This window comes from Megascapheus bottae, chromosome 2 (assembly GCF_031878675.1).
Source record: "Megascapheus bottae isolate mThoBot1 chromosome 2, mThoBot2.hap1, whole genome shotgun sequence".
Taxonomy (NCBI): Eukaryota; Metazoa; Chordata; class Mammalia; order Rodentia; family Geomyidae; genus Megascapheus; species Megascapheus bottae.
Genome location: NC_143510.1, coordinates 42,866,181 through 42,884,700, shown reverse-complemented (window position 1 = coordinate 42,884,700; position 18,520 = coordinate 42,866,181). Strand labels below are relative to the sequence as shown.

The window sequence follows — 18,520 nt, the reverse complement described above, 5'->3', positions numbered from 1 at the left end:
TGAGTTTATTACACATTATGGATACTAACCCTCTATTGATTAATAGATTCCATCCCCTCCCCTGATATTATGTAGGCTTGTCTTCATTCTGGTGATTATTTCCTTTGATGTGCAGTAGCTTTTTAATTTGGTAGAATCAAATTAAATTTATTGATTTTTTGTACACTCTGAGATAGGAATATGTTTTCAGTCTTTACTTGTGGATATCCAGGTTTTTTTTACTTCCACATTTTAATGGGACTGTCTTTCTAAAAACACTCAGGGGTGTTTTTAACACCTTTGGCAAAAATCAGATGGCTGATTTACAATAATGGTCTGATTCTGGATAATCTGATTATCCACGAACATGGATGCAATAGGTATTTCATACCTCTAGAGGTCTTCATCTAGTGAGGAAAACTGAAAAATATAAGTCTATCTTCTTTTCTTTCCCACCTCCAAATCCTTCAGAGTCTCTGATAATTAAGATTGCCTCTGCTTCTCTGTGTCTAATAGTTCAGCCTTCATGTGTGCATGCAAACAAGTGGTGCTTGCTTTTTTTGTGCCTGACTTATTCACTTAACATTGTGTTCTGCAGTTATATTGATGTTGCTGCAGAGGCAGATTTCAGTTGTTTTGTATGTCACCATCCCATGCTAATATGCCAAGATCTGGTCTGTTTCCTTTTGTAAATCAAGGTGGGGTCTAACTTAGATGGGATTTCTAAATTACATACCCTAGAGCTAAGAGGGTTGGAAGGTTACTAGAAATGATTACTTAGGTGAGTGATACAAGAAGTCCACAGCAGTAAATGCATGTCCCATATACAAGGTACTCAGGGAACGTGGAATCGGTCTTACCAGATCCTGGGTACTTTATAGATACATTGAAAAACCTGTATTTTTTTCCTTAAAGTGACAGCTGAATGGGGTTTGGTAGATAATGGGATGTGATCTCTTAGTCAGCGTTTTCTGAAATCGCCATTTATCATGCTGTATTCATGTGTGGGCAGAGCAGAAGGTGAGATTATCTAGAGGCAGAGAATCACAAACGTGGTATGACCATGGCAGTCAGTCTTTTGAACCAATAACTTGTTAATGGTGTTTTTAAGAGTCAACTCAAACTTCTACATATTGAAAGAGATGACTCTGGAGATGTCATTTTCCTGCCCATGCCTTTGATGGATCTGCTTGCCAGCAAATAGGGTTTCTCTCACTCTTATTATTGGGTGTGCTTTGGGGGTAGAGTGGGGCATTTCACTCTATTGCTCAATTTCTCCTACCTAAGTTCCTTGGCTTCTATAGTGTACTTTTCTTCCAACATTGCATTTCTTTCTTATTTTCTAGCCTTCTTCCCTCCCTCCCTCCCTCCATTCCTTCCTTCCTTCTTCCATTGTTGTTAATTGAAGATAGAGTCTCACAGATTTCACCGCCCAGGCTGGCTTTGAACCACAGTCCTCAGACCTCAGAGTCAAGGCATGAGCCAGGGACACAGCTTGTTAAATATATATTTTTGCCAGTCCTGCTTGAACTCAAGGGTTTTGCACTGTCCTTGGGCTTTCCTCAAGCCTAGCGTTCTACCACTTGAGCCAAAGCACCACTTCTGGCTTTTCTATATATGTGGTACCAAGGAATTGAACCTGGGTCTTCATGTGTGCTAGGCAAGCACTCTTACCACTAGGCCAAATTCCCAGCCTTGTTAAGTATTTTCTTAAAGTATTTTTCTTGGTTACCTTTTGTTTGATATGGGTTACTCTTTAATTTCAATGTGATGCTTCTTGGCAATCCATTTCCAAGCCATGTCCACATACTATGGTTTATCAGTAGATACCATTTAACACCTCTTTGCTTTGGTAGCTGCATGGAGTGCTCTTGAGCTGGATTTCCGAGATTATATAATACCCTGTCCCAGATAGATAAGTCATCCCAGGTATGATTCACAGGGTAGGATCACATACTTATCGTGTGTGTGTGTGTGTGTGTGTGTGTGTGTGTGTGTGTGTGTGTGTTGGTACTAAGCTTGAACTCAGAACCTGGGTGCTATTCCTGAAATTTTTCACTCAAGGCTAGCAGTCTATCACTTGAGCCATACCTCCACTTCTGGCTTTTTTGGTGATTAGCTGGAGATAAGAGTCTCACAGACTTTAGTTCCAGGCTGGCTTTGAACCATGATCCTCAGCTCTACCACTCCTAAGTTGCTAGGATTACAGGTATGAGCCAGAGACATCCAGACTTTTGTATCTTTTAAGTAGAAGGGCTGGCTGAGGTGAGGAACTAATACCTGGAAAGAGATGGCCATTTGTTTTGTAAGGCTTTACATTTATACATGAGAAATTTATGCCTATTTTCAGCTCATATCTGAGCAATAATCTTGATTTTGCTCAGTGGGGAAATCTGCCTCCTATACATCTTGGCAGCAAAGTGTATGGACTAACTTCTTGAGAACATAGAATTTTAAAAAGTGAGCTCTGTGACACTGCTGGATGTGTTTCCACATTTGTCAGCATGCTTGGCTCAGGAAGTTCTTGTGTGGAGACTCAAGGAGAGTCATCTGGCAGAGGTGGGGAGGGTGGAGGTATGACGCAGGGGTCTCCTATGAGGTCACTTTTCTCTCAGGGATGATTAATGAATGGACAGTATTAATATTGGTCTGTGATCTTTGCCCTAAGACCTTATTAATTTGGGTATCTATGTACTAGCTTGACTTTGCATTTGTGTAATGCAAGGAAGACTCAACCCCATATTTCCATGAATATGATTTTTTAAATATATTTTTTATTGTAATTAATAGAAGGGTTGCATGATATTTGCCAGCTAAATGGTGCCTTAATTCCCACACATTGATACCCTTTCACATGTCATGGTCCCCATTTCCCTTCCCTCCATGAATATGATTAGCATGACTTATTCTGTAGTGGTTTTTTTTTTCCCAATTTAGTGTCTGCAAAGGAATAGCAATTCCCCTTATAGGTGGCTATGTCACTCTTTTTGCTTGATGATGGCCTTTGCTTGAGTCATGAGATGTGGCACTCCTCTGTATGGTAGAGGGAATCCAAATTCATTTATGTCATTTGCTCAGCTGGTGGCTGCTAAAATTTCACTTCCTACATGTCACATGTCTTGTGCTTTGAAAATGTGCACTGTCAGTCACTGATTAGGGGAAGCAAAGAAGGACCAGTGATGTCAGGATTTCTTCTAAGCTTCAAGTTAGAGCTAGTCAGAGGTAAATCTACAGCCTTCTGCACACGTCACCAGGGCAGTCAGAAGGGCTCTGCTTTCACTTGCAATACTATTTGAAATAAAACATATGAAAGTGTGATACAGTATCTGGCACACAGTCATGATTAGAAAGTAATGGCTGAGATCACTAGTGGCATTGAGAAAGCAATAGTAGAAGGCTGTAGATCTTCTTGTATTTATGTTCCAGGATAACCATTGAATCTCAATGTAAATATGTTCCACATTGGTTTGGTTTGGTTTTGTTACTGGAATGGCCTGGAGTTTGAACTCACAACCTCATTCTTGTCAGGCAGGTACTTGACCACTTTGAAACACACCTTTGGATCTTTTTGCTTTTCTAATTGTTTTTTTCTCTCTCTCTTTAAAAAAAATAGGGTCCCATTTAAAAATAAAAACAAAAGAAAACTGAGATAGCCTGGACAGGGATCTCTCTCTACTGTGTAGCTGGAATAAGAGACAGAAACTATCATGCTCAGCTTTATTGGTTGAGATGGGGGTTTCACTAACTTTTGTCCTAGCTGGCTATAAATTGTGTTTTTCCTAATCTTTGCACCCACCTCCATAAACATCAACAGCAACTGGGATTAGAGGCATGAACAATGGCTCTGAGTTAGATTTTTATTTGATTAATTATGTTACCACAATCAGATTACCTAACCTTTCTATTTTTATTTTATTTACTTTTTTCTTTATCAATTCTAGAGCTTGAATTCATGGCCTAGTCACTGTCCTTCAGGTTTTTAGCTCAAGGCTGATGCTCTACCACTTGAGTCATAGCTCCACTTCTGGATTTCTGGTGATTCAGTGAAGATAAGAGTCTCACAAGCTTTCTTACCTGGGATAGATTTGAGCTACGACCCTCCTGTCTCAGCCTCCTGAGAATCTAGGACTACAGCTTTGAGCCCCCTGCACCTGCCCTATGTATCTTTCTTCATCCTAATCCTTTTTGTTGCTTTCTATAACATTTATTGAACCCTTACAAGCACAGTGTTTCTCAAGAGTTACAGGTTCTCAAGAGTTTACATGTTGTCTATTGAGTGATGAGCTGATACAGAGAAGGGTTTTAGACTTTCTCTTAGGAGAATTTTCTAGTAAGGATTATTTTCTCTCATCTTAAATAAGGATGAGATAAATATGTATGTCTAAGCATAAAATCTTTCCAGACATAAAGATGAATGATAAGGACAAGAAATTGAAGATACATTTGGGATACTCATTGTATCTACTTTGTCATTCTTCTATTATTACTTTCTGAAACTGAGAGAGACCTAAATGAGTTTAGAAGTGAGGTCATTTCTTTTTGTGAAGAAAGGCAATGCAAATCATATTTTGAAAATAATACCAAAGCTTGGTGAAAATAACCCCAAAGGTGAGGGAATGATAGATAAAGCCCAGCATTAGTTACAGTTTCCAGTGTGAATACAACTACTGGGAAGCCTTGCTACAGTAGTAAGAACTGGGAAAGTACATAATGGGGAAGAAAATGGTGAGTTTAGTAATATACAGATTGGCCTCAAGTGACATTAGATACAAGGTTTTCTAATCACATTATTATCTAACAGTAATGATTAGTTGTTTATACGTTATTTTTGTGCCACTACTGGGTTTTAAATTCAGTGCCAAGGTACTTTCCCTTAGCCTTTTTGCTTAAGGCTGCTGCTCTACCACTTGAACCACAGCTCCACATCTAGTTTTGTGGTAGTTAATTGGCGATAAGAGTCTCATGGACTATCCTGTCCAGGCTGGCTTCAAAACACAATCCTCATATCTCAGCCTCCTGAGTAGCTAGGATTACAGGTGTGAGCTATCCGCTTCCAACTTAGTTGTTTCTATTTTTTTTCTTTTTTGTTTTTTATTATTGTAATTAGTAAAAGGGTTACATGATATTTGCCAGATAGAAGGTGCATTAATTCACATACATTGATACCCTTTCACATGTCTTGGTACCCATTTAGTTGTTTCTGTTTTATGAATTGTTACTATTGATTCACAAGAGTCTCCTTGTATTATACCATTGTGTTGTGTAAGTGTTATTAAAGGCTGATGTAATTTTTTTAAAAAAGTATTTTATGTTCCAGTAGGCAGATTCTCATTGTTGCATGGTGTGTGTCATGTTTTATTTTGGTTTGCTGTAAATTTGAGATCATAAAATACTTGTTAGTAATAAAGGACATGATCTCACTTTACCATTTGACTTGGTGTAACAGAAATAGGAAGGGAAATAGTGCCTAGAAGTGATGTACTTGAATCAGAAAAGATGCTTCAAATAATAGCCACTTGTCCTAGCATTCGTAAATCTTGCTTGAAGTCATTTTTTCTGCTCTGGATAGGTAATGAGATTAAGTGTTTTTAACCTATAAAGTATTAATAGATACTATCTTAAAATATACTTTTTTGGGCAGGGAGGGTGACCTAGTGGTAGAGTGCTTACCTAGCATGCACGAAACCCTGGGTTCAATTCCTTGGTACCGCATACACAGAAAAAGCCGTAAATGGTGCTATGGCTCAAGTAGTAGAACTCTAACCTTGAGAAAAGCCCAAGGACAATGCCCCAGGACTGGCATTAAAAGAAGATACTATTTTGTTAATTAAAATCACACTAAAAATACAAGCTCATTGTGATTGTTAAAAGTACTGGAAGGTTAAAAGGAAATTATTACATGGATTTTCTGTCCTTGTCTTATGGCCTATGATCCAAAATGGCCAATGTTATAAGGGGAGAAATCACACCTTTTAAGCTCACTAAATAAGTTTTTATTAAGATACCTTAGTATAATTTATGACAATATATTTAATAAATAATATTTAACAAAACATATTAAAAGCTTTCAATAACATTTATTATGATATATTTAAGATATCTTAGCAACATTTTAAGTTTATATACATGCATATAATATTTTACATATATGAAGCCAGAACTTGGCTTGATTATTGATTATTTTGATGTTGTCTAGTTAGCTTATAAACTAACCAAGGGCTTTTTTTATTTCTCACTTGACTCTTCCATTTTTCTACTGAAAATCCCATTATAAGCCTATTGTAAAAGGACTTAGAGGAGTATCTTGGTAGTTATATATTCTACCCAATTTGAGTAATCATACTTATTAAAATAATACTTACAGAACTAGAAGTATGGTTCAAGTGGTAGGGTGCCAGAGTGAGAAAGTTAAGCCTATGAAGATGAATTTCAATTACTATCATGAGTAATACTCATGAAAATGTAGTATAAAACTGTTTGAATATCAGTTTGTCATTTATTTTAGTTTCATATGGAAAGCAGTGAAGTATTGGATTTGTTTTTTCTATTTTTTTGTTACATCTACTTTAAAGACTCTTCATTGTTTTCTTTTACCCTCCCAGATTATCAACTAAAAAACATCACTTTACCCTTTCATAACCACAGCTACATGAGTGAAGATCTGAGCCAAACAAAGGAAAGGGTTTTCAGGATCTCTTCCGAGAACATGTCCTTGGGTGCTGACAGTAGACAGTTACATTCCAGGAACAAACGTTTCTTATCATACCCAAGATACGTGGAAGTCATGGTGACAGCTGATGCCAAAATGGCTCGTTTCCACGGGCAGAATTTGGAGCATTACATATTGACTCTGATGTCCATTGTAAGTACACTTAATGGGACCCTAGTGTTACCTGGATGCTTCACTTTTTCTTCTCAGACTCTAGGATTTGAACTCGGAGCCTTTGCTGCCTTACACTTGCTCAGCTTGCTAACTTGGCTGGCATGCTACTGCTTGATCCATGCCTTTGGCCAGGCATTTTGCTGGTGATTTGGAAATGGAGTCAGTCCAACTTTTCTGCCTTGGCTGGCTTTTATCTGCAATTCTGCAAATCTCAGCTTCCAAGTAGGTAGGATTACAGGCATGAGCTATCTTTAGTGTGTGTGTGTGTGTGTGTGTGTGTGTGTGTGTGTGTGTGTGTGTATGTGTGTGTATGTGTGTGTCCTTTGGGGATCCTGAATTCAGGGCCTGGATACTGTCCCTGAGCTTTCTTGCTTAAGGTTAGTGCTCTGTTATTTAAACCACAATTCCACTTCCAGCTTTTTTTGGTGGTTAGTTGGAGATAAGTGTCTCATGGATTTTCCTGTCTGGGCTGGCTTTGAACTTCATGTCCCAGATGTCAGCATCCTGAATAGCTGGATTACAGGCATGAGTCAGTAGCACCCAACTTCTATAGTCTTTTAAAAATAGGATTCTAGATGAATGTATTTCCATGGATCTCAGTAGTCCTATATGTTACAAATAATCACATTCAAAACTGGAAATAGGCAGTACTATGAGAATATGATTGAAAACTACCAGAATAGGCAATACTTACGTGTTTTGTGAAATATTATGATCAGGTAAAGCTTGGCTAGTGATGCATAGTAAAGTGAATGTTTTGCTGAATTATGCTTAATCATTGTTTCTCAATTAAGCTAGGTTTAAATTATCCAGAAATTTTGTTTAAACGCAGATTCTACCAGTTTTAGGTAATGTAGACATGACTGATAACTGGACATATGTCTGTTAAGAGACTGGTTTCCTAGCTTGTTTCACTTGGCCTCCTCCCTTCCTCTCCTATTCTCACCTCCTCAACTTTCTCCTCTTCTTCCTCCTCTTCTTCCTCCTCCTCTTCCTCCTCTTCCTTCATTGTCGTCTTGTTTTTGTTTGTTTTTAGTGTCACTACTAGGGCATGAACTCAGGGCCTTGAGGTCTTAGTTGACAATTCTTTTTTTTTTTGCTCAAGGCTGGTGCTCTACCACTTGAGCCACACCTCTACTTCCAATTAACCTTCGCTTTACTTAACATAACAAATATCTATCTGTATATAAAGTAGCTTCACAAAGAGGTTTCAATTCTACAAGTCAGATGCATACAGTGCATCTTAATCCATGGCAACCCTTTCATCCTTCTCTCCCATCTGTTAAAACCTCACTCCTCACCTCAAGTTATCTAGTCCAACTTTCACATAATACACACTGAGCTATCGTGGCTGTCTTTGCCCACCCTTCCTCTCCCCCTGCTTTACTGTAGAGGCATTAGGATGCTGGAAGACAGTGAGCCCAGAGATGGTGAAGATTTTGTTAATAACATAAAATCTGAGCAAAAGAACTTATGAAAGTTTTGTAGGGGATTTTTATACACAGCTTAATTGGAGTATTGGTGCTCTGAGCTGGTTTCAATTTGTTTTGGAGAAGAAATATTCATTATACATTATGTATTATATATTCATGTGCATGTATATGCATAGATGTGTATATATCCACATATATGTATATATGCATGAATATGTATAAATGCATGCAATCTTATGTTCTTTTTATTTACAGGTGGCAGCAATCTACAAGGACTCAAGTATTGGAAATCTTATAGAAATAGTGATGGTAAAATTAGTTGTAATTCACAATGAAGAGGTAAGAAACAGGTCTTAAATTAGGAATTTTCTTTGTAGTGACATTTTAATGATGATACATAGATCACAAAAGTATTATTAGAAATCAGATGTGTGTGTGTGTGTGTGTGTGTGTGTGTGTGTGTGTGTGTGTGTGTGTGTGCTGCTACTGGGGTCTGAACTCAGAGCTTAGGCACTGTCCCTTAGCTTTTTCACTTAAGCCTGGTGCTCTACCACTTCTGGCTTTTTGCTGGTTAATAGAAAATAGGGATAAGACTTTTCTGTATGTGCTATCTTTGAGCTGTGATCTCAGACCTCACCCTTCCGGGGACCTAGGATTAGACATGAGCCATCTGCAGCCTGCAGTTTATTATTTTGATCTTCTGTATCTCATAGTTCCATTGATATCTGATTAGATTCAGATATCACCCTGCTGATATGTTGGGTGAAATCTGGGAAGGCGGGATGGTCCTAGTTTTCCATTAGCCTGGGACAGCACCATCGAGGGAGTTGCATGATGCAGGAGCAAGGCCCCAGCTCTCTGATGTGGTTTTGAATTGCTCGGTGTCTTGCAGGATGGGCCAGTCATCAATTCCAACGCCGCAGCCACGTTACGCAACTTTTGCTCATGGCAGCAAACCCAGAATGTTCCTGACGATACCCATGCTTCCCACCACGACACGGCTGTTCTCATCACTCGGTATGGCTTCAGAAAGAACCCTACCGTGCTTCTTCCTTCCCACTCGGACAGCTCCTGCTGCCTTCACTCCTCACGGGTCACACGTGGAAGGGTTCCTGAGGGCCTTTCCTGGGCGTGGGTCTCTTCCTCCACACTGAATTCTACAGCACTCCTTAGGAAATAAGCAAAGTCCATTTGCAGAGCGATGGTTTAACCTGGACATTATACTTAGTACTGGCGTAGAGAATTAGGAATGATATCTGGAGGTTAATATAGTGTTGACATGAGAACACGTTTCAGAGTCGATAGAACAGTCAGTGGCTGCGTGTATGTGATTAGCCTCTTTTTGGGCTTCCTGTACTGCTCACTTTTCCTTTCACTCACTTTCTCCCTTTCATTATCTATCCATGTATCGATGTGTTTGTGTATCTGTCTTTTATTTATGTACCTATCATCTGCCATCTATTTGTCCTCTATGTATTATCTGACTGTCCATCTGTCTTTCTATCTGTCTATCTAATCTATCTATCTAATCTATCTGACTATTCTATTGATCAACTGATAAATCATTCTCTCTTATCTATCTCTGTCTGGCCATCCATCCATCCACCATCTATCTATCTAATCTAATCTAATCTAATCTAATCTACCTGACTATTCTGTTGATCAGTTGATGAATCAGTCTACCTCTACCTGTCCATCCATCCGTCTATCCATCCATCCGCATCCATCCACCATCTATCTAATTGAATCTACCTATTCTATTGATTAATTGATGGATCAATCTATTTCTTATTTATCTCTGTCAATCAATCCATCCATCTATCCATCCATCCCAATCCATCCACTGTCTGTCTGTCTGTCTATATATCTACCTATCTTGAAGGTTTTTTGTTTACATATAATTATGTTTTTATTATTAAGGTGTTGTGCAGAGGTCTTCATTGAAATTATTTTGAGAACTTAATAAGAGCCAATTTTTGACGTTAGCATTGACGCTAGCTATGCCATTGTTAAACCTTTTTTGCTTGGGCTCATTGCCAACATTTCTGAAAATGTTTCAAAATGAAACTTTTTTCTTTAAGGGAAGACATTTGTGGAACAAATGAGAAATGTGAAACATTAGGTAAGTTACTTTGTTCACTACATTTAGTTTATATAATTGTATATTGAATTATTTAAAGGAATATGTAAAATTTTTAATTTGATGTTTTTATTATTTTCATTAGTTGTTTTGATAAATTATTATAGTTATTGCTATTTTTGGGGTGTGTGTGTGTATGTGTTGGTACTGGGGCTTAAACACAGAGTCTGGGTGCTATCCCTTAGCTTTTTCACTGAAAGTTGGAGCTTTACCACTTGAGCCACAGCCCAATTTCTAGATTTTTGCTGGTTAATTAATTGACTTTTCTCCCCAAGTTAACTTTGAACCATCATTCTCGGATCTCAGCCTCCTGAGTAGCTAGGATTATAAGTGTGAGCCACTGGTGCCTGGCTGTTATTGTTTCTTGATTATGACTTTATAAACTTTGTAAAAATAACAAAAACTAGTATGTATATTTCAATAATTGCATATTGAGTGATGTGATAACTTTGACATATTTAATTAGCATTTTTAGCACATAAAATAAATACCCACGAACCCACAATGAAGCATCAAAACTCAGCCACAATTATTGCATGGTCTCTGTTTTGTTTATACTCTTGATTCTCTGCTTTCCCTATAGTAGCCATTACCATAAATTTTTTTGTCCTTGCCAATTCATCTTGGGAAAAGTGGTAGTATTATTTCTAACTAAAAATATTGTTGCATTTTGCTTCTTTTTGAATCTTATAGTTGTGGCTTATGCATTTTTGCTTCTGTGTAACATTTCATTCATAGTTATATATCTGTCCCCTTTTAGTGGAATTGGGCTACTTCCAGCACTTTTCTATTATGATCCTTGCTGTCAGATTGAGGGTAGATGCATAAGATTCAAATTACTGTCATTAGTCAGGTGGCAAGGGCTTGTGCCTGTAATCCTAGCTTACTCAGGAGGATGAGATGTGGGGATCATGGGATGAGTTAGCCCAGGCTAAAAATATCAGTGAGACTCTTATCTTTATCCACCAAAAAGCTGGAAGTGGAGCTGTGGTTTAAGTGGTAGAATGCTAGTCTTGAACAGAAAGGCCAAGGGACATCACCCAGGTCCTGAGTTCAAGCCCCAGGACTGATACCAAAATAACAACAACAAAAACCAAAAACAATTGATTTCATTAAGTGTGCTAATTTAGATTGAATATCTCTAATGCTCCAAATTCTGAAATTTTGAGTGCCAAAGTGGCATGCAAAAACTTTCAGAGTTTGAAGCATTGTAAGACTTACATTTATATATCTCTGTATGTGCATATGTGTGTATGTGTGTGTGTGTGTGTGTGTGTGTGTGTGTTTTCTAAAATCTGAAGAACTCTGAAATGTGAAACATGGTTTCCAAGCATGTGAGATGAGAGATAATCATATTCAACTTCACAAATTATGCCAAATTATTTTCTAAAGAGCTCACACCAATTTACAGGGCATCCTCTTTATCAATAGGCATTGAACTCAGGACCTATGCTCTCGATTGACTTTTTCTTTCTGGTTGGTCCTCTACTGATCAAACCATGCCTTCAGTTGCAGCTTTTGGCTGGTTAATTAGACATCAGAGTCTCTGAGATTTACTTTCCTGTGCTAGATTCCAATCTTGGTCCTCAGATCTCAGACTCCTAAATAGGATTACAGATGTAAGCTACTACATGACTAGGTATTTTTTTAATTGTATCCTTGTTGGTCCTAAATATCTTCAGATATTTCCTATTTGCCAGTCTAAAAGTAATACATTTCACAAGTTATAATTTTCATTTGTCTGAATGCTAACAAGTTTGAATAGAATTTCAATTATTTGCTGTCATTCCTATTTTCTTTTCTGAAACAAATGAAAGAAATTGCACATTTTTTTCTGTCATACTAGTTGTTATTCCTCTCTGCTTTTCTAATATTCTCTATGACTTCTTGATATCAAATCCTTTGTGATATATATGTATTGTAAATTTTAACAATTTATTGCTGGGGTTTATTGGTATTTTTGTGGAAAATACACAATATAATAGGACATATTAACCTCTTAACATGTGGTTAGTATTTATGTGTCTTATTTTAAGAAACCCTCCTCAAGGTCTAAACATATTCTTCTGTTTTCTAATAAGTATTATAAAAGTTGTTCCTTCATATTTAGATCTTTATTCCATTGGGGTATACTTATTTTCATATGTCATTAAGAATATTGTTTTGTTAGCTTTTTAAAAAATTTTTATTTTTTGTACCTATTCTTGAACTCGGGGCCTGGGCACCGTCCCTGAGCTGTTGTGCTCAAGGCTAGCACTCTACCATTTAAGCCACAGCTCCACTTTGTCTTTTTGGTGATTTAAGTATCTTGTGGATATTACTGTCTGTCTGGCTTCCAACTGTAACCCTCAGTTCTCAGCCTTTCTAGTAGTTAAAATTTCAGACCCGAGCCACCAGTGCTTGGCCCATTAGCTTCTTTCCTATTCCCATGTGGTACATAGAATAATTCTCCTTTCCTCAGAATCTAAAATTCAAATTTCTAATTCAAATTTTTTATGTGCTTTAGTCTGTATTTCCTTTTCATTTCATGGACATAATTTTTTAAGTAATTCATACATCAACTCCTCACTTTTCGGTTTTATTATTTTATAGTATATTTCTACTTTCTTTTCTTTTCTTCTTTATTGCTTATTTTCTTCAGGATACACCATAGCTCTTTTAGAAGTGCTGGGATTTGAATTCAGGACCTTCTGCTTGCTAGGCAGGTGCTCTACCTCTTAAAATAGGACTGCAATCAATTTTGCTTTTGCTATTTTTCAAGCAGGGTCTCACTTTTTTTTTTTGCCCAGGTGGTTTTAGATCATGACCTTTCTGATTATTTTGGAATACTTAGTATAATTTAATGCTTGCAATGTAAAGTTAGAGCAGAAATGGAATCAGTACTGTATTCCAAATATCTGCACAGCCCTAAAAGATCTAGGTTTGAATTAAGCTACTTAGCCAATTGAAAGAATAGGGGCATAAAAATAGCTATGAAAAAAAGAGCTGATGTTTGTGTCTCATGCCTGTAACCTTAACTACTTAGAAAGCTGAGATCTGAGGATTGAAGTTGAAGCCAGCCTACGCATGAAAGCCCATGAGACTCTTATGTCCAAATAACTTCCTAAATGCCAGAAGAGGAGCTGTGGCTCAAGTAGTAGAGCACCAGCCTTGAGAGAAAAAGCTCAGGGATAGTGTTCAGGTCTTGAGTTCAAATACTAGTATTACTACTACTACTACTACTACTACACACACACACACACACACACACACACACACACACACACACACATTATTTATTCACTATTAACAGCCAATTGTACATTCATTTCCAAGCAGTAACGCTATTGGTTAAATGCTTTAAAATTTAGTTCTTACTTTATGATTTTGGTGACACTTCCCATTCTGATGGAAGACCAATATGACATTTTCCAGGCTTAGCAGAACTAGGAACCATGTGTGACCCTTTGCGCAGCTGCTCTATTAGTGAAGAGAATGGGTTGAGTGCCGCTTTTACCATAGCTCATGAGCTTGGCCACGTGTAAGTACCTTCGGCTGTGACGTTGTGGGTTTTGCATGGCATAAAATTCTATCTTCAGTTGAGTTACTGGCACCTTTATTCTTCACAAAATATCACGTGTGTGATTTTTCCTGCCCAAAGCACTAACTCTGTTTTGTGATGGATCTGTTTTGTGATTGTTAGATCAGGCAGGCTGCACAGATGAGCAGAATAAACAAAAGATTCGAATTTTGACATTTTTTCCATTTATAGTATGGAATTATAGGACAATTACTCTTTTGTTCCTGACCAGGTATTTTTCTCTACTAGTTTATGAGATGGCTCTTCAGTTCTTGGTTCTTGTGAGCTCCCCAAAGTATCTATAATACCAACTCATTTATTGAGCTCCTTAGAACCTAGAGCCAAAGTAGGGTATATGGAACATGAAAATTGCTTATTCACTAAAGTATTTTTGGATGCTGTATAGTAGTTAGTGGAATATTCTGAGGTATCCGTAAAGAAGGATATCTCCCTCCAATCATTTGATTGTTTAAAGTGAAAATGCCACGCCAGAAGACTATGGAGCCGATTAAAGACATCCGTCTAGTATTTCTCAGAAATCATGTTCTTCTAAACATGAAATTATGGAGAGCCAAGATCAAATGTAACCAGCGTGACTCATAATTTATGTTATGCTGTAGCTGAAGTAGAAAAGACCTGTTAACTAATGTTGCACACCTTTTTGCTGATGGTCTTTTCAAAATGTTTCTTTTCACTTTTAGATTTAATATGCCACATGATGATAGTTTTAAATGCAAGGAAGCTGGAGTTAAGAATCAGTACCATGTCATGGCGCCAAGTTTAAATTACCACACCAGCCCTTGGTCCTGGTCCACATGCAGTCAGAAGTACATCACTGAATTCCTTGAGTAAGTCTAAGTTTCTGTTCCTTTTGTTGATCATTAAGCATTCGTTAGAGATTCTTTTGAAGTGTTTCAATGTCTGTTTAACTTTTTGTGGCTTAAATGCATGATTATTTTCATCATATAAATATATATATATATAAACAATGGGTTATTTATGTATATTATTTCATTCCTTTGAGAGAAAGATTTTTTTTCCTTTGTGCCAGTCCTGGGGCTTGAACTAGCCCTGAATTTTTGTTTGAGGCTAGTGCTCAACTATGTGAGCCACAACTCTACTTCTGTCTCATGGACTATTCTACCTGGGGAGTCTTCGAACTATGATCCTCAGATCTTAACCTCCCAAGTAGCTAGGATTGCAGGCATGAGCTACCAGTGCCCAGCAGAAATTTTCATTGCAGTTCAGATCTGCATATCTCGTTTTTGTGATGAAAGTTTTGTATTGGGGGAGACTTAATGGTAATGGAGCTGTGGCTCAAGTAAGTGGTTAAATGCCATCCTTGAACCCCTGGGTTCAAGCTCCAGCAACTACACCTCCCCCCACGACATGTTACATTGAAAGTACCTCTTGTATTCTCAATGTTGTATTTTCTGTCGTTGACACAGCACTGGTCAAGGGGAATGTCTTCTTGACAAACCGAATGAAAGTGTATATCCTTTGTCTTCACAATTGCCCGGCTTATTGTATGATGTTAACAAACAATGTGAGCTCATGTACGGTCCTGGATCTCAAGTGTGCCCCTATTTGGTAAGAAAAATTCTATCCTTTTAACAAGTATCCTGAGGTGGTAGTTAATAGATTTCACAACTTACACATGAGCTCTCTATTTTCTCCTTTTGAAGTTGAACATATTCTTTTATTTGAATTGTATTATGTTAGTAGAGGACAATCTTCATAGTACCATATTGGATAAAAATGGTGATTCGTGTTGGAAATATTTAAATTTGTGTTGCATTTGTAAAATATCACATATTGAAGCAAATCGTAGTACTCTTAAACATGTGTTTGCCAAGCCTAAACCAACATGAAGGATGATATGACCATAAAAATTTAGAATAGTTCTTTTAAAAGTTTCTTGGGGTAAGACTTAGAGCTACATACCTCTTAAATGCCAGAAATTATAATGCCAGAAAAAAATCATGTTTTCAGTTTTTAAAGTGGTAAGTTAGAATAAGTTCCCTTGCTAATCAATTAAAATTAGGAACTTTCTTTTTATTCTTTTGTTTCGCTTGTTATGTGTGTGTGCACATGCATGCACACGCATGCTTGCGTGAGCTGGTATAGAGGTTGCAATTCAAAGCCTTGTACTCTCACTTGGTATTTTGCACAAAGCTGGTATTCTATCACTTGAGCCAGAGCTCTACTTCTGGCTTTTTTGCTGGTTATTGGAGATAAAAAGTTTTATGGACTTTAATCCCAGGCTGCCTTCAAACATGAGTCTTCAGATCTCCTGAGTAGCTAGGATTACAGGCGTGAGCCACTGGTGCCCTACAGAAACTTGTTTCTCTCTGTTGAAAGGGGAACTAAATATTAGTTTGAAGATTCTTCAGAAATCTGGTGGTTGATACTATAAAACAGAGCCACAGAGCAGTTACATAGAAAATTAAAAATATTCAAATATTTTTCTTGTAAATAACTTTACTTTGGAGGTGAGGGAAAAGATGTAGGTGTTTTTTGTTTTGTTTTTGTGTTTTTTGGTCGATCGTGGGACTTGAACTCTGGGCCTGGGCATTGACCCTGAGCTCTTCTGCTTAAGGCTACTGCCCTTTGAGCCACAGTACTTCTGGTTTTCTGGTAGTTAATTGGAGATAAGAGTCTTATAGACTTTTTTAGCTGGCTTTGAACCTCGATCCTCAGATCTCAGCCTCCTTAATAGCTAGGACTAAGGTGTGAGCCATGCGCCTGGCGATGTAGGTGTTTTAATTTAGAGCTTTGTTAAAGTCCTCAGGAATCTAAGAAACATTTTATTTTACATAGATATGAATCCAAAAGGTTTAACCTTGGTGTATGTAAAACCAGTGCTTTGCGGATATTTTCCCCATAGTTTTCATACTTCTAATTTTCACATAGCTGATCTTAACTCATTTTGTGTTAAGCTTATTCTACACATGTTGTTTAGAATAAATGGCACTGTTTTGGTGAACCTATGCCTCATCTTTCTAAAGCCAAATTGGTTCCTGTCATGCTAGATTGTGAAGATCCTTGAACTTGGGCTGCAGACTTATTCATGCCTTACAGTTATAGGAACAAGTTACACATCCCCAGTCTGAATATCTAAAATCAGAAAGAAAAAAACCCCCAAATTTGAAGTCTTTTGAGTGCTTGAATTCCAAGTATCCAGTTCATATTTACACATAATGATGACCACAAAATTGACACTTATTTGCTAATGAAGGAATGACACTTAACAATGAATACAGGAACATACAAAGCTTATTTTACATGGCAAATATTGTTCATAACACTTAAATAATTATGGATTAAAAAAAAACCCTTTAGGCATCCACCATGGAGAAGGTTTACCTTTGATATTTTACTATAAAATATACATTTCTTTCAGATCCGATTTAGAAACTAGATAAACTTTGAATTTTAAATGCAAAGAAAAAAAGAGGAATTGCCTTGGGCATAGCTTCAGTGACTGTCTGTGGACTTTATGTCTTAGGAAAACTTCAGAACCCTTTGTTCTACAACTGAAAGTATGTATTATGTTCACCAAACAGGAAAAGTTTAGAACATTATGCAGTATTTCTATGCACATTATTCATACATTCCTTCGTTTCGTCAAAAAAGGGCTTTGGGGGCATTGTGAATAAGATTTTTTACAACAAAAGTCCTTTAGAAAGATGTCTTTTAAAGAGAGAAAAATGTCCCACAGAATTTTGAATATTTCTACTCCAGTCATTTCTCCTATTCTTCAGTATATGAATAAGACTCTAATTTTTTGCCTTTTTAAAATCAATGTTGCTAGGCGCCCATGGCTCACACCTGTAATCTTAGCTCCTCAGAAGGCTGAGTTCTGAGGATCAACGTTTGAAGTCCTCCTGGGCAAAGAAGTTTATGAGATTCTTATTTTCTAATAACCAGCTAAAAGCTGGAGGAAATAGATGTTTGATTCAAGTGACAGAGCCTTAGCCTCGAAAATGAAAACAGAAAACACCAGGCCCTAAATTAAACCCTAGTACCAACACACACACACACACACACACACACACACACACACACACACACACACATCATTGCTGTAGTTTTTGTGATTAGAAGGAAATCAATGGCTGCAACTTAGTACAGAGTTCTTGATGTACTTTGACTGTGAAACCAGGAAATGAATCACAAACACACATAGATTGCCCACGGAATGCCCCTGGGTGTTGATGTGCTTACTTTTGCTTCCCTGTGCAGAAACAGTGCCGGCGTCTGTGGTGTACAAGTGCAGAGGGCGTTAACAAGGGCTGCCGTACACATCACATGCCACAGGCCGATGGGACCGACTGTGGGCCTGGGATGGTAGGTTTTCTTGAAGGGTGAGTCTCACAGCAAGAGCTTATCCGACGTTCTGATTACTCTGCATTTCTGCATCTGTTTATTGCTTGCTGTCAATTTTGATATAACTGGTTAAAGTGATGCTATTACTGTGGTTAATGCAGTACATTGTCAACTAAATTGTTTCATTTCATTGTGTG

At 37.5% G+C, this 18,520-nt stretch overlaps 1 protein-coding gene across 1 annotated transcript in view; it reads left to right on the top strand.

Moving 5' to 3' along the window:
* Positions 1-18,520, top strand: part of Adamts20 (ADAM metallopeptidase with thrombospondin type 1 motif 20) — a 102,053-nt gene that overhangs the window by 17,542 nt on the left and 65,991 nt on the right. The window contains exons 4-11 of the mRNA XM_090353165.1: positions 6,582-6,841; positions 8,551-8,634; positions 9,188-9,312; positions 10,377-10,417; positions 13,850-13,955; positions 14,696-14,842; positions 15,443-15,584; positions 18,240-18,344. Of these exons, the coding sequence (XP_090209291.1) occupies positions 6,582-6,841; positions 8,551-8,634; positions 9,188-9,312; positions 10,377-10,417; positions 13,850-13,955; positions 14,696-14,842; positions 15,443-15,584; positions 18,240-18,344 (1,010 nt within the window). The remainder of the gene's footprint in view (positions 1-6,581; positions 6,842-8,550; positions 8,635-9,187; positions 9,313-10,376; positions 10,418-13,849; positions 13,956-14,695; positions 14,843-15,442; positions 15,585-18,239; positions 18,345-18,520) is intronic.